Source organism: Equus asinus, chromosome 17 (genome assembly GCF_041296235.1).
Source record: "Equus asinus isolate D_3611 breed Donkey chromosome 17, EquAss-T2T_v2, whole genome shotgun sequence".
NCBI lineage: Eukaryota > Metazoa > Chordata > Mammalia > Perissodactyla > Equidae > Equus > Equus asinus.
Window position 1 is genome coordinate 46910251 of NC_091806.1, and position 24858 is coordinate 46935108.

The following is a 24858-nucleotide window of genomic DNA, read 5'->3' on the forward strand; positions in this document are numbered from 1 at the left end:
TTCCCCGTCTGTCTGCAGTGTAATCTGTTTACAGATTACAGAGCTTGCCCGATGGTCGTAAATTGCCCTGTAGAGCTGGCGATTTAATTAGAGCTTTTTCGGAATCCAAGTGCCGTTTAGAAGTGATGTTCCCCCGGGATCTGAAATTCACAGAGTCCCGGAACTGAAAGAAGTTTTGCAGGTCACCGGTTTCCTTTTCCCCATTTTTGGAAAAAGTGAATGTGGTTGATTGTCCTCGAGTGATCAGTTAGACTTGGCCCGGCTTTGGCTGCCCCACGGCAGTGTGTGGATCAGCTGCTTCTGGGAGCGCGTCCACCCAGGACTCCGGGGACGATCTTGAGAGCACTTTCACATCTCCCGTCACACTTTGTCCCCACAAGGATCCTGGGACCTAAGTCAAGGTGATGTTTATGTCCCCGTCTGGCAGATGGGAGAACTGAGGCCCGGGGCCGGGGAGGGTTGTGTTTAAGTTGCTGGCCTGGCTGGGTCTCCCCTTTGGGATCCTTGATCTGGGGGCTCCTCCCGGGAACGGTGGAACCGAGGCCCCTGTCCTTCAATCATGCACGCCTTCATTCGCTCCACGCCGGTGCATTTGGTGCCAGCCATTAAAACGAGGAATGAGCCATCCTCCCCTCCACCAAGGTGCCCTGGGGGGGTCCCCTGCCCCTTTGCTAAGAGTGTGGGGAACATTCTGAAGCTTTCCTGAGCCTTTGAATTGGGGTGTTGTGCATAAGGTCTAACCCATAGCCCTCCCATGGCAAGTTAAATCCTTGCCTTCTTGTCCTGCACAAGAAAAGCACCCGCTCCATGGAAGGGCCCCGGAGAGTCGCACGGCCACCAGGGCAGCCTCGGTGGTCCTCACTGTGCCCCCACCTCCCCAACCCCCTCTAGCCCAGCTCAGAATTGCTCTCCAGACCCTGAGGGCCCCCCAGCCAGTAGAACGGTAGGAAGAGAGCCCCACACTTCCTGTTGAAAGGTCGCTAGCCGCTTACACTTGTCCAGGAAGGGTCATCCCCATTTTATAAAACAAAGATGCAAACAGGCAAAGCAACTTGTCCAGGATCACACAACGCATCAGTGTCAGGGCCAGGCCTGAGGGCAGGATCTGGGACTCTCACACCAGTACCTAGTCCTGCCTCCTGCCAGTCCCAGAGGAGTATCCAACTTCCTTTGGTAACTTTTAAAAGTCTGGATCTGGCGCTGCCGCCATCTTTCACTTGTGGTCCACTTTGGCCATGAGATTGTTTTTCCCTGTCCTCCCCTCATTCTTTATTTGTGCTTGTGTCTCAGTTCTGACTTAGAGCAAACTTCTGTTGTGGGTTCACTGTATACCAGGCCCTGTTGTAAACTCTTTACATATATAACGTGTTGAATCTGTCCAATAACTTCTTGAAGGAAGTCATCTTAGAGGAAGGAGATCTTGTTATCCTCCCTGACCCTCATTTTACCAAGAGGGATCCAGAGGGACAAAGGGATTATGCTGTCCGCCCGGGGTAACAGCCAGAAGTGGCAGAGCTGGTCTTCAAACGCAGGCAGGAGGACGCCCACTCTCGATGACGCGTCTGTGCTGCCGCTCCCGCCCATGAGGAGATGTTTAGGGGGAGCTTCTGTCCCCTCCAGACTGTCAGGCCTTGAGGGTCCTTGGCCAGGCCCCAGTGGACACATGGTCATTGTGCAGGCCTGAACCTCGTAACCCCTTCCTGTCTCGTGGTGGGGGGGACTTGGGGCTGCTCCCTCAGTGAATTTCCCTGCTCCCAGGCTGGATGGGGTCGTTCTGAACTGCCTTTCCGTTCACTAAGGGTTTGTCTGTCGCCTTCATTCAGTATTGGCCACTATTCCGGCCAACCAGGGGCATTTCTGGGGCCCCCACCAGGGTACCGAGCCCGCCGCGTGTATAGCAGGTTCTGGATGGAGGTGTGTGTGGGCGGTCCCCGGGCCGGCCTCCTGCGCCCGGCTTAGGGGCCCCTGTGAGTTAAGAGTTTGTGGACGGACGGTTCTGGAGCAGTCCCAGCACACGAGACCTGCCCTGGCTGGACTGGTCAGGGACTCCGTGTCACGGAGGACAGGGCATTGGTCCATGCCTGGGAAGCTAGGCAGATCTACAAAGCACAGAGAAGGAAGGGAGGGCGTGCAGGTGGGGAGCACAGCGTGGCAAAGACGCGGAGGAGGGGACGAGCGTGGCCAGACTCCAGTAGGCCGGGGGGCCGGGGAGGGGGCGCTGGGGAAGGTGGTGCGGGCAGGACACAAGGACAAACGGTCCAGTGCACGGGCAGCTGGCTCAGCTCGGAAGACCGAGGTTCCCCATCTGGAAAATAGGGACGGGCCCCTCGTAGAGATGCCGGGAGTCTGGAGCACCCCGGATGCCGGCTGCGGGCGGGTGTGCCCTTGGCCCTGCCTGGCCCGGAGACCCCACCTCCACCTGCATGACCAACCGTGTCCCGCACTCACGCCCTGCCCGCTTGTGGGGACTCAGGGAGAGGACATGCCCTGTGCGGGAACGAATGTCTCCCCGGGTCCCTGTCGCTGTTGAGAGGTGCAGCTCAGCCTCCCACGCGCACTGTAACCTCGGGCACCCCGCCCGGCCTCACTTTCCTCCCCAAAGAACTGAGAAGAGCAGCCCTTTCCTGCCTCTCCGGCAACACCACCTCGCAGAAGATGCTGAGTCTTTCGTGGAGGCTGGGCTGGGCTGGGCCTCCCTCCTGCTGCTCCGCCCCCTGAGCCCTCCCGGCCTCACCCGGCAGCCCCGCGGTTGTCCTGGCCGCTGAGCCCCCGGCAGTCTCTGGATGCAGGCCCGCCGGGCGTCCACACTGCGTGGGTCCTGTGAAGGCCCTGCGTTGCTGTGGATCGAAGGTGATGGCTTCTGCCCGGCCGCCTGCCAGCTCCGGTTGCTGGCCGTGCGCTGTCAGGCTGTGAGCAGTGTGGGGTCTCCAGGAGGCAGCATCCCGGGACCACCCAGAGAGGCCGAGATTCAGGGGCCTGCCCCCACTCTCCCTCGCCTTGGGGAAGGAGTCCTGACCCCCACACAAGGCGGGGCAGACTCCCCCCCCACCAGGCCCTGCCCACCTGCGTCCCTCCCCGTGCAGCGGCCATCCTCTGCTGCCCCCGTCACTGTTTCTGTCCCTCCCCACAGGCCCCCGGCCCCTAGTGCTGGACAGCTTGGAAAAAAACACCAAGCACGTGGGGTTTCCCCTGCAGGTGTCCTTGTGGCGCTTTCGGTGGACACAGCCCGCCACCGCTGCAGTGGGGGCTCTTCCTGCTGCTCTCCTGGCCGAGGGCACAGCCCTTTGGGGTCCCAGTGCGGCCGAGGAGACCCGGTGGGGAGACCTGGTGGAGGCCTGGCGGCAGGCACGGGAAGCCTGTGGGTGGGAGTCCGGGGTCCGGCACAGGGCGCGGGGCTCTGCTCTGAGGACCCGTCGGCCATCTGGAGCTGCTCCTGAAACTAGCGCCCAGCCTGGGTTCCTTTATGTTCCTCCTATTTCCAAGGACCAGCGCCAGTTAACCTGTCTGCCCGCGAGTCCCGCAAAATCCCATGAGAGTTCTAGAAATGAGGGTTTGCCTGTAGCAGCACCTGTGCGTCATTGCAACCATGTGAGCTCTCGATTTTTAATCCGCTGTCCCACACTCCTGTCTCGTCGGCCCCCTAGAGCCCTTCAGGCAGGTGGGGAAACCGAGGCACGGCTATGCACGCAGTGGCATGTACGCAGTGGCCCGCACCGTTACCCAGCTCTGTCAGCCTCTCCCTCCCCACCCCGGCCCTCTGGACCCTGAGACCCCCGCCCACCAGCACCAGGAGCCGGGCTGGGGAGGGGCGTTATGGGCCTGCGGCCACCTTGATGCAACATTGCCGTGCACGCCGGCCATCGGGGGTCGAGATCTGCAGGTGCAGACCCAGAGCTGGGATCTGCGCTGCCTCGGCCTGTGGGTGTGTGCAAAGAGCACTTACTGGGGTCCCCTCTGCCACCACAGCCCGGCCCCTCCTGGCCAGCCTGCTCTGGCCCTGTAGAACCAGGAGGCCTGCGGACTGGTGAGCTGGCGTCTTTGTGTGTCATTAGCAGCAAATGTCTCATTCTCGAATGTCGGCTCCATGAAGGCACGGCCTGTCTGCTGTGCCTACAGCAGTCTGAGCCTCTCAGCCGTGCCTGCTCCTGGTGGGCATTCCATGAATGTTTGTTGAATGACTGAGGGAGCACGGGTGAAGTAGTTCGCTTTGAAACTGCTGCCCTCTGAGGACCATGAACGGGTTTCTCTGTGCTTTTCCCCCACAGCTGCTGAACTCGCTGTCCGTGGACCCCGATGCCGAATGCAAGTACGGCCTGTACTTCAGAGATGGCAAGCGCAAGGTGGACTATATCCTGGTCTACCATCACAAGAGGCCCTCGGGCAACAGGCCGCTGGCCAGGAGACTGCAGCACGCAGATGCCGCCCTGGCCGCACGCCCTGGCAGGCAGGACCAGCCCCTGCCTGGGAAGGGGGGCCCGGTGGGAGCGGGCGAGCCCGAGCCCCCGATGGATTACCATGAGGACGACAAGCGTTTCCGCCGGGAGGAGTACGAGGGGAACCTTCTGGAAGCCGGCCTGGAGCTGGAGCGGGATGAGGACGTAACTATCCCGCTTGTTGATTTGTGGGGCGGGCGGCCGCGGGGGCCGTGCGGTTCATTTTCAGGAGCGGGGGTGGGCCGTCTGCTCCTGGTTTAACCCTGTTCGTGGGGAAAGGGGGTCGAAATGCCACTTTTGTTAAGGTTGGAGGGACCCCTACCTGCGGGCTGCTTTGGGGAGCCCCAAACCACCCCCAGGCCCCATCTCCGGGGGAGGGGCTGGCCTTCTCGGCAGTGACCTTCTGGGTCGAGGCATTTCCTGCCCTGGTCAGCTCCCTCCCTGGGAAGATGTGGCCGTTCCGAGGGCCAGAGCACGAAGCTCTCCTGGGAGCCTTCCTGCTGGTTGACCGTGGCCCTGCTCGGGGCCTCAGTTTCCCAATCTGTCAAAAGAAGAGGTTGGTCTGGCTGATCCCCCGAGGCCTCTGGGATCTCTTGACCGTAACACCGTTTTCTGGGGCTCCTCTTCCTGGCAAAGCCTGGGAATCTTTCTAAGGGCAAGTTTTCTGGAGAGAGCTGTAAGCTGACCCGCCTGGCACACAGGGCTGCCCTGGGGGCGGGAGGCAGGTCTGGTGCATGACGGAGGGAGGGACCTCGGCGGCGCTGCGGATGGCGGGTGCTTCCCTCGACTTCTCAGCCAGTTTGCTGGTTCTCCCCCCACCGACTCCTTAACCTCTCTGTGCACGGGGAACCTTGCTTCCGTGAAGGTTGAGGGCCAGGCCCCCTGCCCGCAGAGCTGTCACTGTGCGGATTTACCACAAATCGGCAGAAGTCTCTACAACACGTGAAGGGCAGAAAAGTCTGCCAGCAGGTCCACAAAGGGAGCCGTGAGCCAAGCGCGAACGTTTAAAGTAAGGGTTGTGCTCAGTTAGCTGTTTCCTGGATGGGTGCCCCTGCATCCCTAAATGGCCAACCTCTTGATCGTTAGGGAACCGGGTGTGACCTCTGTTGTGTGACAAGTCGATAGGCTTCCCCTGAGAGCTGTAAACCAGGCTCCACGCGCCTCTATCTCCCTCGATCCACTGGTGGAGGGAGCTTGTGCTCGACACGGAGCGTCTTTCCTGGTGGCAGCCCCTTCAGAGGTCGGGTGGGTTCTGCTGCGAGGACGTCCCGGTTGCAGCTGCCAGGATGCGTCGGGGACCTTAGAAAGCTTGATGATCGGGAAGCAGAGGTTCCATCCTAACGAGCTTGCCGAGGGCCTCTCTCCCTGACTTTGAGGGCGGCGGTCGTGGACAGGGATGTGCTGGGCCTTCCTGGGTTTTCTGTCTCCCCTTGTCCGAGACCTGAGCCGGGGCCACTCGGAGGAGAAAAACCATCAATTCTCGCTGACGTTTCATGGTGTCCCACCGGCCAGCCCTAAGCCCGAGGCAGGAGAGGCCGGAGTGAGGCTGGGTGGCGGAGGCCTCTCCCGGGAGCTGGGTGCGCAGAGCCGTGATCTCGGGCTCTCTGAGACCCATGCCTTGTCTGTTTGCCCAGGGATTTCTTCTCTGTCATCATTCTCCTGACTACGACTTTAAAATCTCATGCTTAAAAGGATCTTTGCGGGGCCGGCCTGGTGGCGCAGTGGTTAAGTTCGCACATTCTGCTTCTGCAGCCCGTGGTTCGCAGGTTCGGATCCCAGGTGTGGACCTATACACAGCTTGGCAAGCCATGCTGTGGCAGGCGTCCCATATATAAAGTAGAGGAAGATGGGCATGGATGTTAGCTCAGGGCCAGTCTTCCTCAGCAAAAAAGAGGAGGATTGGCAGCAGATGTTAGCTCAGGGCTAATCTTCCTCAAGAAATAAAAAAAGGACCCTCGCGAGGTCTGGTAATTCAGACTGACCCTGGCCAGATCCCAGACTCTCTGCCCATCCTTTGCAAGACTTACTAAGCGGCTTAGGCCTCAGTTTCCCCGTATGTCGAATGGAGATGACAGTAGTGTTTACATTGCTGGGTTATCGTGAGGAAAGTGGATAACTTAGAGTCTGGCACACGGCGAGTTCTTACTGGCTGGTGTTAATATCACATCCCATATTAGTGGTCACATTGAGCGGGAATGGCAGTGCCCAAGGAGAAGAAAGAAAAGAGGCTTTCTACTACACCCCACATCTTTTCAAAAACGTTATTTTCTCTCATGACTTTGAAATACAAAGCAAGTATAATGACATTGATTCTGCCACCAAAAACGAAAAATGTCTAGTTTTCCCAGTAAGTGACCCCAAAATGTCATCGATACTTTGGCTATGTTGCAAAGAGCCTTTTCAGCAGCTGTGGGGCCGTTTTCAACGTGAAAAGCTCACCGCGGTGTAGGCTAGACCGACTCAGGTCGTCCAAGTGGCTGAAGTTGGACGTGTGCTGTCCCCCTGCTGGGGTCTCAGAAACCACGAACCGTGTTTTACAAGCCGCCCCTCCCCCGTAATTCTGGAGCTTTCGTCGGGATGAGCTGGCCCAGGGCTGTCGGCCAAAGCCGTCCGTCCTGTGGCCTGTTGCAGTCACCCGCTTCCCCGAGAGGCAGAGCCCGCAGCCGTTGGGAAGGCCGGCCGGGCGCGAGTGGGTCGCGGGGCGTGTGCGGGCCCCTGCCAGCGGGATGAAGGAATGGACGGACGGCGTCCCAGTGGTTCCAGGGCAGAGATAGCCCTGCTAATGAGTCAGTCCCGGGGCTGTGCTCAGATTACGAGGGGTGGAACGGTTTGCAATTTTGGACATAAGATAGCCTCTGAGAGCCCAATTGCGTGATCGTACCCAATTGGAAGCAAAATTGGGGGCTTATGTGCATTTTCCCAGGGAGGAAAGTCCACAGAATCCATGAGAGACCCAAACGCTCAGTGACCCCAAAAGATGAAGCTCGTTGCTCTGAAGTTGGCTTTCTCAAGCTCGGCGCTGCCGGCATTTGATACTAGGCAGCATCCCTGTCTTTGCTCATGTAACCAGAAATGTCCCCAGACGTTGCCAGTTGTCCCCTGGGGGCCCACATTGCTCCTGGTTGAGAGACCCTGGCTTTCAAAGCTGGACAGGGGCAAAAACAAAAAGAGGGAGCTGGAGAGATGGAGGATGAATAAACCATCCCCCTGGGTGGATGGGGGCCCCTCCAGAGTCTGCTGGCCCGGCCTTCCACAGCCGTGACCGGGCAGCCACGTGGAGGTCACCAGCGGCACAGACGTGACCTGCCTTTGCTCCCGAGGGCCGGCGGGTCTGCGAGGCTGTGCTGCTCGGGGGCTGCGAGCCCCCCACACAGACGGGACCCTCTGCTTGCCTTCTCCCCAGTCAGGGGGGCTACTGACGTGAAGACATCCCATGATGACATATGGAAGACCCACCCGGCTGAGGACACAGTGGGGGCCGGTTCTTAGGGACACATAGCTGTCTCCGGGGGCGGCCATAACACAGGACCACAAGCCAGGGGGCTGGAAACGGCACACTTTGATTCTCTCCCTGTTCTGGAGGCCAGAACTCCAAAATCAAGGGGTGCGGGGTGCGGGGGAGGGTCCTTCCTGCCTCTTCCGGCTTCTGGAGCTCCAGGTGCTCCTTGACTTGTGGCTGCGTCCCCCCAGCCTCCGCCTCCATCTTCCGTGGCCCCCTCCTCCGTGTGTGTGTCTGTGTCTCTCCTCCTCTTCTGAGGACACAGTCACTCCGTTTAGGGCCCACCCTGATCTACTGTAACCTTATCTTAACTTGATTGCATCTGCCAAGACCCGATTTCCAAATGAGATCCCTGTCACAGATACGAGGGGTTAAGATGCGGACGTCTTTTTTGGGGGGCCACCGTTCACCCCACTGCAACAGCTGACTCTGCACGAGGATGGTTATCCAAGGACCAGGGTGGCTCCTGCAGGGCCCCAGAGGTACCAGCAGCGAGTGGGGGAGGTGTGGTCGGTGGTTGGGTGAGGGCAGGTCGGGTGGCCTGGGCCTGGCTGCCGCCCTGCAGACCCGGGGTAGCACAGGACACCCCCCCGACCCCGGAGTCTCGTCAGGATGCAGGCTCTGACTCGGTGGGTGGGGTGGCCCGAGACTGTGTTTCTGACCTGCTCCCAGGGCGTATGGAGGCGGCTGACCCTGGACCACACGTTGACATGTGAAGAGTGTGCAGGCTCTTTTCCCCATGAGCCAGCAGGAACATCCCCAGAGAAGGGTCCCCCAACATCCACGCAAGCCCCAATCCACTGTTTGACACCACAGACAGAGACCCCAGCCCTGACCATGTGGGCCCGGAGCCCGTGGAACGGGAGGGATGGGTTCCTAGGAAAGGAGCCGCCGAGCACACCCCAGCCTACACTCGCCCTCACAACCCCCACGTGTAGGACAGATGAAGGTTGAGCCTGGCCGGCAGGCTGGGACCACAGGTCCCCCACAGCCCCCTGCACTTCCCTCACCCAGGCTCCGTGGGATCCGAGAAACCCCATTTGAAAACTGCTTTCCTGGGCGCCTGGAAGAGAGGCCCCGGGTGTCAAGAAGGGGTTTGCCATCTTCATCCAGAGGAAGGCCCTACAAGTCCAGTTCATGCCTGGGGGTCCAAGAGGGGTCCCCTGTCAGGGTCCCCGGCACAGCACGCACGAGCGGAGATGACAGGAAGGAAAAGGGTCCTTGAGACGGGAGGCCCAGGCCTTCCTTAGAGAGTCGCCCCCCCCACCCCCCCAGCCCCGACTGCAGTGAGGTCTCTTCCCAGGGCCCCCTTAGAGGGACCAGAGCTGTTTGCAGCCAACGTGTTTCCTTGCAACGGAGGCCCATCAGCATTTTTCAAGTCCGGCCTCAAAGCCCACTGGACATTATTTATGTCTGCGGGTCATCACCGAGAAGGCCACACACTGAAGTCCCTGCTGTGTGTGCTGCGGGGCGGCCGAGGCCCCCGCCGCCCGGAGGTTGAACTTGACCCCGGCTTTGGCAGCGTGCTTGGGGCCGCGGACCCTGGAACCCTGCGGAGTCGGCTCGCTTTCAAGCTGCCGTCCGGGTTCACCTACACGCCCGGCGCGGTCGTTGCTTGCGTTCCTCCTCTGAAGCCGGTGTGGTCCTTCCGCGGCATCTGGTTCTCATCCTTGTGGATGTTGCTTTGGAAAAGCAAGTAATGAGGAACTGGCTGCGGGAGGATGGGGTTCTGTCTCCAGAACAAACTTCAGGGTGCACAGTGGGGTGGTGAGGACGTGGCCTCTGAGCCCCCCGTGCGGGTTCAGACCCCCGCTCGGCCGCCTCCTTGCTGTGCCACCTCGGGCGAGTGGCTTCCCCTCTCTGGACCTCGGTTTTCCCATCTGTAAAATGGAGGCAATAGTACTTCCCTTCCGCGTGGAGTGTGGGCGAGGGCTGAGAGCATTAAACACCCCCTCGCCCGCAGCCCTGGGGGCTCCCGTGACCTGAGCGACAGCTTCCTTCCTGCACAATGGGAGGGGCAGGGTCCCCATGCACCGACCACTCCTCCCGTCCTCATCCCCCCGCCAGGCAATGGGGGAGTGGGGGGCAGGGCTGCCGTGGTCAACATGTTTCTTGCAGTTTCCAGCCGAGGCCTGTGGGCAAGCACAGGTGTCCCAGGTGGTTCTGGGGCCTGGCCATCTGGTGATGGGCAAGCCGGCCCTCAGCCCTGGAGGGGGGCATGGTGGGCCCCTCCTCACAGCCCCAGGGGCCGGGGTGGGGGTCCTCCACTTCGAGGAACCTGAGGTCTGATCCTAGCATCACCAGATAGAAAGATGGACGGACTCAGGGGACGTGTTGGTTTGGAAGCCAAACCTCCCCGGCCCCACCCCATGTGGCCCCCTCACCCCGCCGTGAGTGGGCCGGGCAGGAGTCCCGTCCCCCTTAAAGCTGGAAGGAAAGGGGCTGAGGCTCCGAGACGTGGAGTGAGGAGACCGAGGCCACAGGGCTTGACATGGGCAGCACCAGCTCTTGAACCAGCTCCCGGCTCCTAACCTCATGCTCTTCCCCGGAACCGCGCAGTCTCCAGCCCCCGCCCCCAATCCTGGGCTTAGCACTTCCCCCGTGGGAAGAAAAAAGGGCCTCTTTCATGTTGTCTGGGGGCCTCTAGTCCAGTCCTGAAGCTATCATTTCCCCATTCATAATTCCACCATTACACATTCATTTCTTTGCCTCTAAAGGTTTTATACCGCACGAGTCTTCTGCTAAGGCTTTTAGGCACCCTGCCTGACTTCCTTTGGGCCTGTCTTGGGTTTTTTGGAAGCACAGTTCTTTCAAAGTGGATTCTGGACATTTTTGTAAAGCTGTGTCTTTCAAGTCTCCCGGACACAGTTGCACACTTCTTCGGGAGTCCCAGGTGGTGAGGGTGACATCTTTGCTGTCCCGGCTACAATTCTGTGTCCTCCGGGGCTGGGTGTGACAGAGCCTTTTCCTGGCCCACCAGGAATCCTCTAACCCTTTGGTAGCTTGAACTAGGCCCCTGCTGGAGTGTGTACACCACAGCTGCCCCTCAGGGCCGGGTTTTCTTTCTGCGGAGTGGGGGGGCACAGCTGACCAGCCCCCCCTGCTCTTCCCCGTGTGTCTTCCCTTCCCCGGAGGGGTTGAGTATTTGCAAACTCAGCCCCTGCGTCTGTTGAGTTTTTCATCCTTGTGAGGATGCGTCTTTATTTCTAGGAGTTCTGTTTGGTTCTTTTCCAAGTTGGCCGTGTCATTTTTTAATAGTTTCCTGTCCTTTGCAGAACTTCTCCGTCTTGAGGTTTATTTCTTTAAACGAGGTGAGCACAGCGGATTTATGACCCATCTAATCCTTTCCGAGGCCCCAGGGCCGGCTCTCCTCCAGCCGTCTCCCGTCCCCGGGAGCCTGGCTCTGCTGCCCACCGGTCACCATCCTTACTTAACCCGTGGCAGGTACCCAAAGCTGGGAGGAAGGGGCTGTTGTCCAGAAGCTCAGGCCTTGCATCCGTCACACATCCGAGGGCGTTACAGGTGGAACCACCTTGAACCCAAGGCACAGTCTGAGGTCCCCCAGCCCAGTGGGGCCGTAGCCTTTGGGGACCAGGACTTCCCAGGGTAGTTTTATCCTCTCCTCCCTCTCTGCTCGCACCAGGACCACCCTCCTTGCAATTTCCTGGGGTTGGAGGGGGGAGGCCCTTTCTGGGGGGTCTCATGTGGGGGTCTAGCTCCTTGGGGGTGGTCTCCTGTTAGCCTCCCCATCTTGGGCAGGCCTGGGGCTGAAACTTCTGTAAGATGCCCCTGACCCCAGCCCTGTGCACCTCCTTGGCCTCCCGCAGAGATGGCATTTGGTCGGGTCCCCCGCTCCCTTGAGTGAGTCCCGACCGCACTAAGATGATGCAGAAGGCCTGGTTGCATCAGTGCGCCAGGGGACCGTGTCCAAGTGATCTGAAGCTGCTCTCCTAGGCAGTGTAGACGTGGTCAGCAGTAACCCCGACGTGGGAAATGCCAGTTAGCGGGTGACCTCTCCACACAGACTCACGCCCGGTGACAGAGCATCTCCCGTCCCCTCCAGGAGCCATGTTGGGGGAGGGCAGGCGTGTTTCAGAGCCGGCCCAGGGTTGGAGGTCCAGGCTGCCCCCGGGCCCTCGTCCTTGTGTATCAATGTGGACACAGGGCTACCTGCAGGGGGTCAGGGAGAGGACCCCGTGAGCATCCAGGTGCCGGGGCACCCTCGGCTGGTGCACGTGAGGTGCTCGGCGGGGACCGTCCCCCATCTTCCTTCACGGCTGCTCAGTAAATATCGTTGGGCGCCTACTCCGTGCCAGGCACACATAGGTCCACTAAACAGACAAATCCGGCCCCAGAAGCAGCGTTCCAGCTCACATCCGTGCGGGACGCCCGTGCCGACAGGAAGAGCAGACGCACGCCAGCCACTGCTGCCGAAAACGAGCCTGGCCGTCAGGCACTGAGTGGGGACGCGGCACCGAGCGGCTCGAGCCTTGAAAAGCTGTTCGTGCCGGAGAACAGGACCCCTCCCGGGGGACAGCCCCGGGCCTTCCGAGGGCAGAGTCTGGAGGGGTCCTGTGCCCTCGGCCTCAGCCTCACGACACCCCGTCGGGGGTTGGGTGTCCTCCTTGGGAGCTGGGGGTGCTGAGGATGGAGAGAGACGGAATTCGCCCAGGCCCTGGGGGGCTCAGGGGTCTGGCCCAAGCCCCCCCGGGCTTCCCCTGCTGGACTGTGCTCAGGAAGGGCTGTGCGTCTCTGCTGTGTGCACAGCCCACTCCCCAGGGCTCCCGCCTGGCCCTAGCCAGGGGAGAGTTGTGCACATGGGGCGCTGTCTGGAGAGGCCCCTCCCAGTGGCTGCAGGTCCCTGGGGCCCCCTGATTCCCTGGTTTCAGGAAAGGCGCCCTCCGGGGCATGCACAGCCTGTGGGGTCAGGTGGCTGGGGAGGTGGTGTTGCATGCGGGAGCCGAGGGCAACCAGGGCCCGCCCACACTCAGGCCTGACTGATTCAATTTCGGAGCCTGAGCTCCAGCCTCCAATGGATGCTGGAAGGACTCAGGCCAACCGTGGCTGAGAACGTCCAGGCCCTCAGGCGGCCGTGGGGACGGAGAGGGGACCCCTTGGCGTCCTCAACCAGCACAAATCCCCCGGGGGCGTGTTTCCGTTTGGGTTTTTGTGATTTTCTTTTTCCTTTTGAAAGGAAGATGCTGGAAACGATTCTGGGGAGGTCACAGTTTTTGCGAGCTGGGCTCGGAATGGAGGTTTAAACGTCTTCAGCTGGTGCTGGGAGAGCTGTGGACTCACGTGAGCACCCTCGGCGGCCCCCATCCCTGTGGTTGGGCACCATGGGGGACCCTGTCCCCTCCAGAGCCTGTGGCCTGGGCGGTTGGGCTCTCCCGGCCCCCAAGCCACGGCGGGTCTCTGGGCTCCGAGTGCCCCAGCACGAGGGCCAGAGCGGGGCCAGGACTGCCTGCGCCGGGCGGGAAGAGGGGGCCCAGCCATCTCCCGGCTGCTTCCTGCTGGGGGCGGGCTGTGGTCAGGCGGGCAGGCCGGTCTCAAACATCCCATGTGTGTTTTCGCCAAACTGGTCCCACGACCCTTTTCCCCAATCCCGCCAGATGTTTCCTGGGAGAAACCCCGTTGCTCCCGTAAACAGAGGAGCGCCTTTTCCCAGGGAGGTGGCCTCAGCGCTGGCCCCTGCCCCCCGCGAGGGCGCGCCCCGTGGCCTCGGGACAGTGTGTTTTGGGTCTGTGCGTGCGGTGGGCAGTGCACGGAAATAAACCTGTGCCTGCGACCGGAAAGGACGGGCTCGGGCACGTGGGCTGTCCGCGGTCCGTTCTCCCGCTCGGTGCTGCCCCACGGGGTCGACCCCGTGCCATGCCCACCGGGAAGGAGGGACCACTGCCTCCAGGGCTTCCCAGGGCCCGGGAGCTGCCTTTAAGCTCCTTGGCCAGAGGAGTCCATGCACGTGAGCAGACGTGGTCTCAGCTGCCTGGCGGCCACAGAGAGATGCTCCTGGGCCAAGAGCAGAGCCCCGCATTGTGCTGAGCTCTCCTGCCAGCTGAGGGGCTGGACCAGGGGCTCCCCCCATGGGGAAACAAGTCTAGTATGGGAGAGGTTTGCAGATGAGGAAATGGGGGATCAGAGAGGTTGAGTTGCTTCCCTGAGACCACACAGGAATGGGGCAGGACTCTGACCCCAGCCACCCCATCCCAAGGCCTCTAAGTCCCGTGGCCTCACCTGGTGCCCGTCCAGCCTGCCCGTCGAGGGCAGCAGAGGGATCTGGGCTCCCCTCGCCCGAACCCCCCGGGCTCCCTCATCTCACCCGTGCTGGGATGTGTCAGTTTACAAGCCCGTGCCCTGCATCCCCCCCACTTTGAGCCTTGCCCCTCGGGTCCCTGTACCTGAGCTCCTGCAACCTGGCTTGTCTCCTTAAAGCAGCCTCGGGCCCTGGCTCCCGGGGCCATGCTTCTTGGAAGCTTCTCGAGGCGCCCCACACAGGGCCATGTGGGGCTCTGACCCGTAGCTTCACGACAAGCACAGTGGGCCGAGTGGTGGCCCCCGAAAGCTGTGTCCACCTGGAACCCGCGAATGTGACCTTATCTGGAAGAAGGGTCTTTGCAGATGTAATTAAGTTAATGGTTTCTAGATGAGAACATTCTAGATTTAGGGTGGGCCCTAAATCCAGGGACAAGCATCCTTGGAATTGAAAGGAGGGGAAGATTGACACACAGAGGATGAGGCCACATGACCACAGAGGCAGAGGCTGGAGGGACGCGGCCACAAGCCCAGGGGCACCTGGAGCCCCAGAAGCTGGAGGAGGCAGGAAGGACCCTCCCCTGGAGCCTCCAGAGGGTTCGCGGCCCTGTGACACCTTGAGTTCAGTCTGGTCTCCAGAACCAGGAGAGAGAATGAATTGGTGCTGTTCTCAGCCGCCCAGTTTGTCGTCATCTGTCATGACAGCCCCAGGACACATTGAATGAGCTCGCTCATGTGCCCCTCAGCTTCCTCAGCCCCAAGATGAGGACAGCGGGAGGACCCACCTCTCAGATGTGTTGTGAGGAATCGATGAGTTAAGATACATAAAGGTGTGAAGCAGGGACGGGCCCATAAGTGCTCAGAGATCTCAGCCTTCTCAACCTCATCATCATTATTATTATTGTGATGATGGTGGTGATCCTTGGCCATCATTTAGTCATTCAACAAACGCTTGTGGAGTGTCTACCCTATGCTGCTGTGGGCAGTGGAGCCAGCAAGCGCAGGGGCCCCGGGACAAGGCAGGACTCGCCCAAGTGCTGGGGCTCTGCAGAGGAGGCCCCAATGAAAGGACAGCTCCTCCGGGCCTGGGGGGCAGCCTGGCGGCCTCAGTGTCCACTTCAGTGGTGGAGGCATGAGCCAGGATTCCCCCAGCAGGTGTTGGCCCTTCTCTTGGGGTGGAAAAGCAGCCCCAGAGGGAGCTTGGTGTCCAGGAAGGTCCCCTTCCCCAGGCGGGGTGCGGGGTGGGGTCACCAGAAGGCTCAGAGCAGGTCCATCCGGCCAGCCAGCTGGAACTCTTTCTGCTGGACCCGGAAGCTCTCATCTCTGGAAGCTGCCCGGGCCTGCTGGGCTCCTGGGAGCATCAGTTTTCGCCAGCTTCCGGTGGGTGAATGTCTTTGGCCCACTGAGTACTTTTTTTTTTCTTAAAAGTCATCCCCCGGTGACTTCACCCTCCATCGCTTTTTGCCAAAAAACCTGCCACGCACCCCTGTGCTGTGCCCACACCCTCAGCCTTGAGAAGCCTGCTGGGCCGCGGACCCCTCTCTGGCTCAGGGAAACCTCGAGTCTCTTCGCTTTTTGTTGCAGTGACATCCACACCGCGGGCCACCCCGGTTACCTCGGGGGGGGCAGTTGGAAAGTCTGTTCATGGTCCACACGTCTTTGATGGGAAAGCTTTTTACCGCGTCGTCGCTGTTCACTTGACAAAGGGGGTCTCTGAAACTCAAAATCCAAGGGGGAAGAGAGAAAAGCACAGAGTCGTCGGGGGGCACGGTGGGCTCACCCGAGATGAAGAGTGGGGACTCGGGCAGCGTGGCCCAAGGTCAATGGGGGCCCCACACCTGCCGGCTGCGAGATGCTGGGCCCCGGCTTTCTTCCCCCAACTTTACAGAGGCATCATTGGCAAATAGAACCATGTATATTTAAAGTGTAAAATGTGATGATCTGATGCATCATGGAGTGACTTCCGAGCTCAAGAGCGTGAATACATCCATGGCCTCACGGGTAACCCTTTGTGTGTGTGGCGAGAACGCGTCAGATCTGCTCCCTGCAGTTTTCCATATCCGATGCCGAATTATGAACTCGAGTCGTCACACTGCACGGTTGATCCTCAGGACTTGATCTTCTTGTAACCGAAAGTTTATGACCTTTGACCAACATCTGCCCAGTTTCCCCTCCCCCAGCCCCAGGCAGCACCGTTCCGTTCTCTGTTTCTATGAGTCTGACTTTTTCAGATTCCACATATAAGTGCGATCCCACAGTGTTTGTCTTTCTCTGTCTGCCTTTTCTCACTTAGTGTAAGCCCTTCAGGTCCATCCACGCCCTTGCAGCTGGCAGGACTCCTTTCTTTTTTGTGGCTGAATAATCTTCCGCTGTGTGTATCCACCGCGTTTTCTGTGCCCACTCCTCTGCTGACGGTTGCTTGCGTGCTCCCATTCGTGGCTGTCGTGAATGAGGCTGCAGTGAACGCGGGGTGCACATCTCTCCGAGGCGCGGTCTCCTTTCCCCCGGGTACATGCCCAGAAGTGGGGTTGCTGGACCCCACGGTCATTCTAGTTTGAATTATTGGTGGACGGCAGCCCATGGCCCCATCTCTCTGAGCCTCAGTGTTCCCATCTGTGCCGGGGCAGTAGTCGTGCCTTCCTCGTCGAGCTGCTGGGGAAGGCCGATGGGGTCAGATCGCACGAAGCCGTAAGGTTACCCCAGTAACCCTGGGCTGTCATCCCTGCCGTTCAGACACGCTGGACCAGAGAGCAGTGATTGGTCCAAGCTCACCGCCATTTAGTGGGGAAGCTGGACTTGAACTCAGGCCTGTCCTCGAGCCCCCGCGCCAGGCCGCCCACACTCGTAAGGATGGAGGCCGTGCAGGTGCCGGGAACCTGGGCAATAGGCCAGGCGCAGGCGGAGGCGTGGCCTGAACTCACAGACGAAGATGCCCAGACAAGGCCATCTTCACGGTCACCTCCTTGTCCCTGCTCGGGGACTCGGGACGCCCAGTGCCCTAGTTGGTCACAGGGCCTAGGCTGTCAGCTGTGGAAGGCCCTTTTCTGTGGCCTGGCTGCTTTGGAGGCCCGTGGCTTACCCTCTGGAAACCTCTCAGGTGTTGCATTCTGGGAGTTCCCTCCAGGCCTTCCCGGCTCTTCACTGTTCCCGCGAGACCTGGGGGAGCTTCCTTGCGCCATCCGCAAGGAGGGCATCCTAACAGCACCTGGGAGCATTGTCCAGGGGAGTGAGTGAGGGGCCGGGCTACAGCCCCACGCGTTGCAGCTGCCCGATGAACCGTAGTGGCACCCGAAGATGCAAACGGTGCCCCTGCCCCCACACCGTGTCCACCCACGCTGACAGAGAACATCTCTCCTCTTTCCAGACTAAAATTCATGGGGTTGGCTTCGTAAAAATCCACGCGCCCTGGAATGTGCTGTGCAGAGAGGCTGAGTTTTTGAAGCTAAAGATGCCGACGAAGAAGGTTGGTGATGGGGTCTCTCCTCCAAGACAGATGTGCAGGTTGGAGTATCATGGGGAGGGTCTGAGCCGTGAAATCAGGGTGAAGTTCAGTTCCACCCCGGGAGGGCGGTGTGGCTCCAGTGTCCTGATGGTCGAGGATATAACCCGCCCAGGTGGTCACAGAGACCCCGGAGCAGACCCCACCGGGAGACGGCACAGGCTCGGAGCCAGGGGATGCACCATGAACCCAGATACGATTAAACTTCCCACGCTGATCATTCGTCCTTGCCACGTCTCGGCTAAATCCGTCAGACTCATTTTAGTTACGTTTCCTAGCTAGCTGGAATTTTTCTTTTTAATGCTGGAAAACTCTCGGCTGAGAGGCCGTCCGACGGTGCGGCCCCCAAAGCTTAGCGAGGCGTCCCCGGGAATTACTTTGCATGTGGGGAGGACGGCGAGAGGGTTGAAGCTGTGCCCTGGGGGGATGTCAGCCCCGGCTTCTCAAATCCACCGGAATCACCTCGGTGATTTCTGCAGAAACAGAGTGAAGTTTGGGGGAAAGGTTTCTGGGGTGTGTTTTAATTGCCTGTTCGGCTGGGCCCTCCTGAAACCCCGAGCTGTCTGGGGTTATCTGGAAAGTGGGACGTGGGGAGGGCCATCCTGGCCCATCCCGGCACTCTGTTCCCAGGACATGCCGACTAAGGTGGTGGGATGGCTCCGTGACCGTCGGGGAATAGATTTTGAGGGTCACGGCTCAGCAGATGACGTGGGTTCCACCTCTCGGTCCCGTGTGCAGGTGTATCACATTAATGAGACCCGTGGCCTCCTGAAAAAGATCAGCTCCGTACTCCAGAAAATCACGGACCCCATCCAGCCCAAGGTGGCCGAGCACAGACCCCAGACCACGAAGAGGCTGTCCTACCCCTTCTCCCGGGAGAAGCAGCACCTGTAAGTGGGGACCCCGCCTCCTGCCTGCCCCTCCCCGAGGGCCCTGCCGTGTGGCGATTTCGCCCCGTAGCGTCATCGTACATGGCGTGAGACATGCAGATGGTGGGACGAAGCCCTCTGGGGTCCAGAGGGAGCTCTCCATCCCCCAAAGAAGTGGGAATTCCAGCCCCTGGAGCGTATTCTCATCAGAGCTTGTGGTTCTTGAGCGCCGAAGAGGCCCTGGAAATGATTCCCAAGGTCACTGTTAACTGAGGAATTAAGGGGGGCCAAGAGTCTCGTCCTTCTGCTTAGTGACACTTGGGAAACCAGCACAGGCCCCAATGAGGGCATGTGTGGGCCTTGGGTTAAAGCCCAAAGCAGTGGGCTGGGCGTCCCCTCCCTCCCACCGACTCCGTCCCTCTTGGGATGTGATCCGACCAGAGGGTCTGGTTCACGGAGCCCCCTGAAGGCTGCCGAGCGAGCCCTGGGAGGCAGGAACTGAAAAGCAGCCCCAGCTGGAGTCCTGAGGCCCCAGGGACTCGCAGCCGGCGGGGTTGCCTGGCAGAGCTGCACCTGTTCTGGAACCTTCCCTCCTCCCCTGCTCCCGAGGGGCAGCGGGGCACAGCCACCTGTGTCGGCGGCAGCTGCGAGGCCTCCGTGGCAGCTCCCTAGGCAGAGCTGGAGCGGGGGCAGTGATGGGAATAGAAAGAGGGGGCTCTGGGAACCCAGTGGGACTTGCATGACGTGCCCCGAGGGGTGGGAGGGCTCCTGGACACCACTGGCCCCGCGGGACCTGGAGAACCCTGCCTGGGCTTGGAACTGGGGCTTCTGCCCTGGCAAATGTGTTCATCGCAGGGCAGGGGCCGCATGCTTCCCTCCACTGTGCTTCCCAACCCTACTGAGGATAAGAAATAAGGGAGAAGCAGGCAGCCCCCAGCCCAGCTCCTTCCACCAGCTCCAGGACACAGGCCCCTGGGCAGTAATAGAAGAAGACACCCTCCTTCCAGGACCCCCAGCCTCCCTCGGCTCTGCGCCGGCTGACTCCCACAGCATCCTCTGCCTTGCCAGGCCCAGCTCGTCTCCAGGCTCCTTGGGGATGGACCCCCCTACAGCTGCCCTCCCTGGCCCTGTGCTGAGCACCTTGGGGAGTGGATACCATGTCCCAAAGACATCCCTTTGCCCTCAGGAAGCCTTAGGCCATCTCCATGGGGCCCAAGACCTCAGGACCAAAACTATTTGGAAATTGTTAAATATTTCACGTGCCTGATGGTGGCATGATAATGAAACTGTCCGCATCCTCAGCGGTGTTGAAGCAGAGACTCAGAACTGCCGGCTGAGGGTGTCATCAGAAGGAAGCAGGGGTCCTTGGGGAGGGAGGGCTGACCACACTTGCCGTGGGGGTCCCTTCCCACCCATGTCGGTCTCTGAGCCACCCGTAGGGGGCAGGGGGCCCGGAGATAAAATAGGCTGTTCCAGATGCCCAGGGTGGGGTCCCACCGGGCATGTGGACGGAGTCTTGCCAATTTCACAGTGGCAGCTAATGGGGACGGTGTGGTTTCCCAGGGCCTTAGAAACCGGGAGAACCGACTCCAGTGAACTGTGTCTCCTTTTCCTTCCCAATGTTTCAACAGATTTGACCTGTCTGACAAGGATTCCTTTTTCGACAGTAAAACCCGGAGCACAATAGTAAGTATCCTACGTGGGCATCACTCCAGCAAGGGGCCCCCCCAGGGAGGCAGATGATCATTTCGTTTCTGCGAAACTCCTCTGGGTGGGAGCCGGCTCTAATTGTCTGCGAAAGAAATAATTAGAATCATGAAACCGAGAGAGCTGCGGGGGCCCAGGGGAGGGCCATGGCCCCGGGCCGGCTCCGAGGAGGAGAGGGCTGGGGGATGGGGGGTGAGCAGCAGGAAGGAGGCAGCGGCATTCCAGACCCCTCGGGTTGTTTCGGCGTGTTGTTCCCAGCACATCCCTCCAGCCTCCTTGCCACTTGCCCTTCCCGGAGTCCGTCCATTCCTGTCTGTCAGGTCCCGGACCCGGAGGTTTCCGAGCAGGCGGGCCTGGCAGGATGATGGGCAGTGGAGGCAGAGGTTGGGGTAAATTTACGGGGCTTTGCCAGATGAGCAAACTGAGGTTTGAAACCTGACCAGGCCACCCTGCCCTGTTCAAGATACTGGCTGAATGTTTATCCATCGGCCGCCAACTTGTCCGGCTGCCAAGCTGGGCCGTGCATGGCCCGGAACCCAACTTTTCTCTAAACAAGAAATTAACCTCGCGGCCAAGCCCGGCTGCGGCTCTGTCTTTCCCCGGGGAGAGGTGCAGGCTGGGAGGAGGCAGGCCCTTGACCTTGAGCAAATAGCTTCCCCTGTCACATCCCGAGACTGGCAGGTGGCCAGGTGCGGGACAGGGGTGCAAGGCACAGGTGGCGTTGACATGGGGGCTCGGCCGCCGCTGGGACGGGCAGATCCGGGTCCCAGCATCCCCTCCCAGCCTCGTGAGCTCGGGAGTCCCCGAGCCCATGTCAGAACAAAGACAGTTCTGGCTTCCTGCTCAAAGGGCGCCTCCACCGAGGGCCACCTGGGCGCAGGTCGGAACGGAGCCACTGTCGTGATTTTTATTATTAGCTGATTCCTTTAGCAATTAAGTCATAATTATAAACAATGAGGAACTCACATTTGCAAAAACATCGCTGGCCCGGCATAGCTCAGGGCTGGCCTGTGTCCGTAAGAGGGAAGTCCTCCCCCTCGGACGTCGACGGGGAACCAGCCACAGCTTTCCCCTGAACGGGTTCACTTTTTCTTCATCATTGTGAGATGGAGAGAATTGGAATGGCCAGCTGGGGAAACTGAGTCACAGGCCTGTGTGTCAGTCTGTGGGTGCACCCCAGATTTTTATGTTGTCTGGGCCTGTTAGTTAAGGTGGCCCTGAAGCCATTTAGATCTTGGGGGACAAGCGCTTCTAGCAGATGGAACAGCCAGGGCGGAGGCCTTGCGGCCTTGGGAGAGGGTTTGTTGAGTGACGGAGGCCAGGGTTGCTGGCACGGATGGAGATGGGGGAGGTGAGGCCTGGGGGGCCACTGGAAGGCTGTTGGAGCACGACACATCTTTGGCATAAGGCCCACTGCTTTCCATCCCATTTTGCAGATGGGGAAACTGAGGCACGGGGTAGTAAGGTAGTTTGCCCAAGACCACACAGCTGCAAGAGATGGAGCCGGACCTCAGACCCAGGCAGGCAGACTGCCAGGCCACCAGGCGAAATGTTTCATTAATAATGGGGGCACAGAGTGGGGGTGGGGTGGGACCCTTCAGGGGGTTCCGCAGGTGCCCGCTGCTCTCCTGCCTCCTGACGGTGCAGAATGGAATCCTGAGACCTGCCCGCCCCCGGGGTTTCTAGCACATTCTGGGCTACACCCAGGAGGGGTCCTCTTGGCTGGGCCCTCCTGCCTCTGAATTCCAACTCATCTCTCAGCGGAAAGGGACAGTCACCCATCGCCCGGGGCACAGGGGACAGCTCTTCACCCTGGACACCAGCATGACTCGTAGCTGATGCTTCACCGAGGGCACCGAAATGTGGGAGCCCTCAGAGGTGCACTTGCTGGTCCCTGAGAACGTCGGGCCCCTGACACTGTGCCTGCGAGCATCCTTGGAGGGGATGCTGGGAGGTCGTCGTCCCCTGGTGAGGGTCAACCGCATCCCGTGCGGTGACCGACTGCGTGAGAGTTCCTGCACGCCGCCGCTGCCTGAAGTCACTACCCGCTCCTCCTTATCTCCACAACAGGTCTATGAGATTCTGAAAAGAACGACGTGTACCAAAGCCAAGTACAGCATGGGTAAGGCCATTTCTGCGCTCGAGATCAGCGCCCGCCGCCCAGCGGTAATCTCGCCTCTGGATCGTCTCCGTGGGGGGTGGGCGGCCGTTTCAGAGGGTTTTGATTTAAGCCTGTGTGACCATGTCAGACAGGAGAGCTGTTCAGGACTGCAGGGCAGTTTTACGGCCCGGCTCTTTTAAGCGCCGAGCCATCCTTCTCTTTGAGTCTAGGAGTCTAGACATGACGGGTGGCATGTGGAACCGCCCCACTGCAGAGGCCGTGAATCCTGGCTGCTGGAAGCTGAGGGGTGCCCGAGGTGTCTTAACCCTCTCTTGACCCTCACAGTCCAGCAGGAAGTAGTTAAGGTTCCAGCCGGGGGCAATAGCTCAAAGCAGCCCCCCCACCCAGCTCCCAGGCTGGACGCAGCCAGGCAGGCACACGGCATAGAGGGGATGGCGCCCAGGCAGCCCCCGCCAGGCCTTGCGGGAAGGAGCAGGCCTCGGCACACACCCTGAATCCAGAACGTGCCACGAAAACATCCCCAGTGGGCTCCTTGGGGACCCGTTTACAGAACACCTCCAGCCAGAGATGCAAAACCTTCCTGATAAAAGCACATCGAGGGGCCGCCCCACCCCCCTCCGAGGCTGGGTCCCTGGCCCAGGGCTGCAGGCTGAGTTTGCTCAAGCAGAACCTTTCAGAGCCCGGCACGGCCCTCTCCCGCTTCTTCCGGAGCCGCTTTGTGCCCCTCCGAGCGCTGTGCTAACGGCCCAATGCATTGCGCTGTAGAGACGTCTGAAGTTGCGAGGCTGCAGCTCTAGGGGCCCAGGGCGGGTCTGGTGGGAGCCAGGCTCTGGCCGGCTGGGGGCGAGGATCCTCGCAGGTGGGAAGTGGTGGGACAGCGGGCGGAGGAGGGGCACCCTCGGCAGCTGAAGGCCCGGGGACAGGCCGGGATATAGGGAGCAGGGGCTGACCCCTCCAGGTATGGCCAATGGTCGGTCACAGGGACACCCTTCTGGGCCTGAAATCTCTAAGCCTGTGTCCTAAATCAGTGGGCGTGGGGGCCCCATCCAGGGGTCAAGAAGAGCCCGGACAACTATCCCCTGGGGCCCAGCTCACCAGAGGTGGCAGGAGGCGGGTATCTAGCCCCAGCACTGCGTCTCAGCCCTCGGTTGCCCTGGGGGGTTCTGGGGGGTCTCTTCCAGCAGAAACTCATGTGGTTGCTGGGAAGGTTTGCAGAGTGAGGGGGTTGGGGGCTTCTCAGCTAGAGCCGATCCCCGCTCCGGGTCGTTCCTACAGGTGGGTGTCTCTGTCTGTTCCCGTCAGTTCTCCGCAGTGCTGGTTCCAGCGCCTGGCGATAGAGCAGGTGGACTGAGCGTCCCTCTCTCCCCTCTTCACGTGGGTGCCTTGTCTGAAAGCCTCACTCCAAAGTCAGTCCTTCCACTGGGAGCAAGTATTGATGGATTCTGTCGCTTGCCGGGCTCTGTCCCAGGTGCTCCCTGCCCTCCTGGGATCTATGTTCTGGGAGAGGGAATTAGATAATAAATAATCGGATAAACCAGAAGTGCTAGGGGGACTGAGAAACAGTGATTGGAGAAGGCCTTTCTGATGTGACATTTGGGCAGAGACGTGAAGAAAGTGAGAGGGAGCAGCCTGTGCAAAGGCCCTGTGGCAGCACTGTGTTGAGAGCATTCTATTACAGTAAGGAGCCAATGGGCCTAAATCGGACCCCACGTCCATTTTTTATCACAGATGAATGTTTCACTCGTGTGACTTTAGGTGTGAGCCCCCAGCTCTCTCTGGTGTGGATTTCTAAGCATCCCTCAGATGCCATGACGGTTCCAGGTCACTAACCAAGGAGATGGTCTGTTTTTAAGCGGACTTTAGAAAGTCACTTTCCCGCTGGTTTCACAGCGGAGTAGTCAAGGGTGGGCTGGCCAGGCCCCTGAAACCCTGAGCCGCTTACCACCTTTAAAAAGCCACTTCGGCCAGGCAGAGGGTTCCTTGCCGGCAGAGGGCTGCACGGAAACTGCTCAGGCAGCGCTGGTCCCCGAGGATGTAGGCTCTGCCTTCCCCCTCTCAGGTCTGTCTTCTGGGGCTGGGTGCCCGAATGCCCCTCTTAGAGGCGCGGGTGTGGTTCTTTCTGTACTGCCTCCAGCGCGGGGCCTCGGGCGTGACCCTGGTTGCCCGGCCCCCAGGAGCACCGGCCCCACCTTCAGGATCCCAGCGAGCGCTTTCTCCCCCAATGCAGCTTTGATCCCTGCAGGCCCCATGTCACGTAACTAATAGCCGGTGTATGAACAGGGCAAGGCGAGGGAAGAAAGAAGGACCCCGCCCTTTTAAGTAAAAGGCGAAAGTGTGATGAATACGGTAAGTGAGCCTCTGCCCCCGCACCGGCTCGCTGGCCTCCCCTTCGGCTTCTCCAATCATCTTAAAACCTAATTCCAAATTGTATGTGTGTCTTCTGACACCATCAATTTTCCCATCCGTATTTATCTCGT

The 24858-nt window shown here is 60.1% G+C and overlaps 1 protein-coding gene across 11 annotated transcripts in view; it reads left to right on the top strand.

Moving 5' to 3' along the window:
- ANO1 (anoctamin 1) overlaps positions 1 to 24858 on the top strand; it is a 165992-nt gene that overhangs the window by 84509 nt on the left and 56625 nt on the right. For 7 of the 11 annotated variants that reach the window (XR_011495216.1, XM_044762091.2, XM_044762090.2 and 4 more), the window contains exons 3-8: positions 4266 to 4598; positions 17549 to 17647; positions 18422 to 18573; positions 20184 to 20238; positions 22330 to 22381; positions 24662 to 24727. Coding sequence is in view for 10 of the 11 variants with exons in the window: in XM_044762091.2 (XP_044618026.2) it covers positions 4266 to 4598; positions 17549 to 17647; positions 18422 to 18573; positions 20184 to 20238; positions 22330 to 22381; positions 24662 to 24727 (757 nt within the window). In the remaining variant the exon portion in view is untranslated. The remainder of the gene's footprint in view (positions 1 to 4265; positions 4599 to 17548; positions 17648 to 18421; positions 18574 to 20183; positions 20239 to 22329; positions 22382 to 24661; positions 24728 to 24858) is intronic. The other 4 variants (XM_070488349.1, XM_070488354.1, XM_070488351.1 and 1 more) reach the window with 1 other exon arrangement.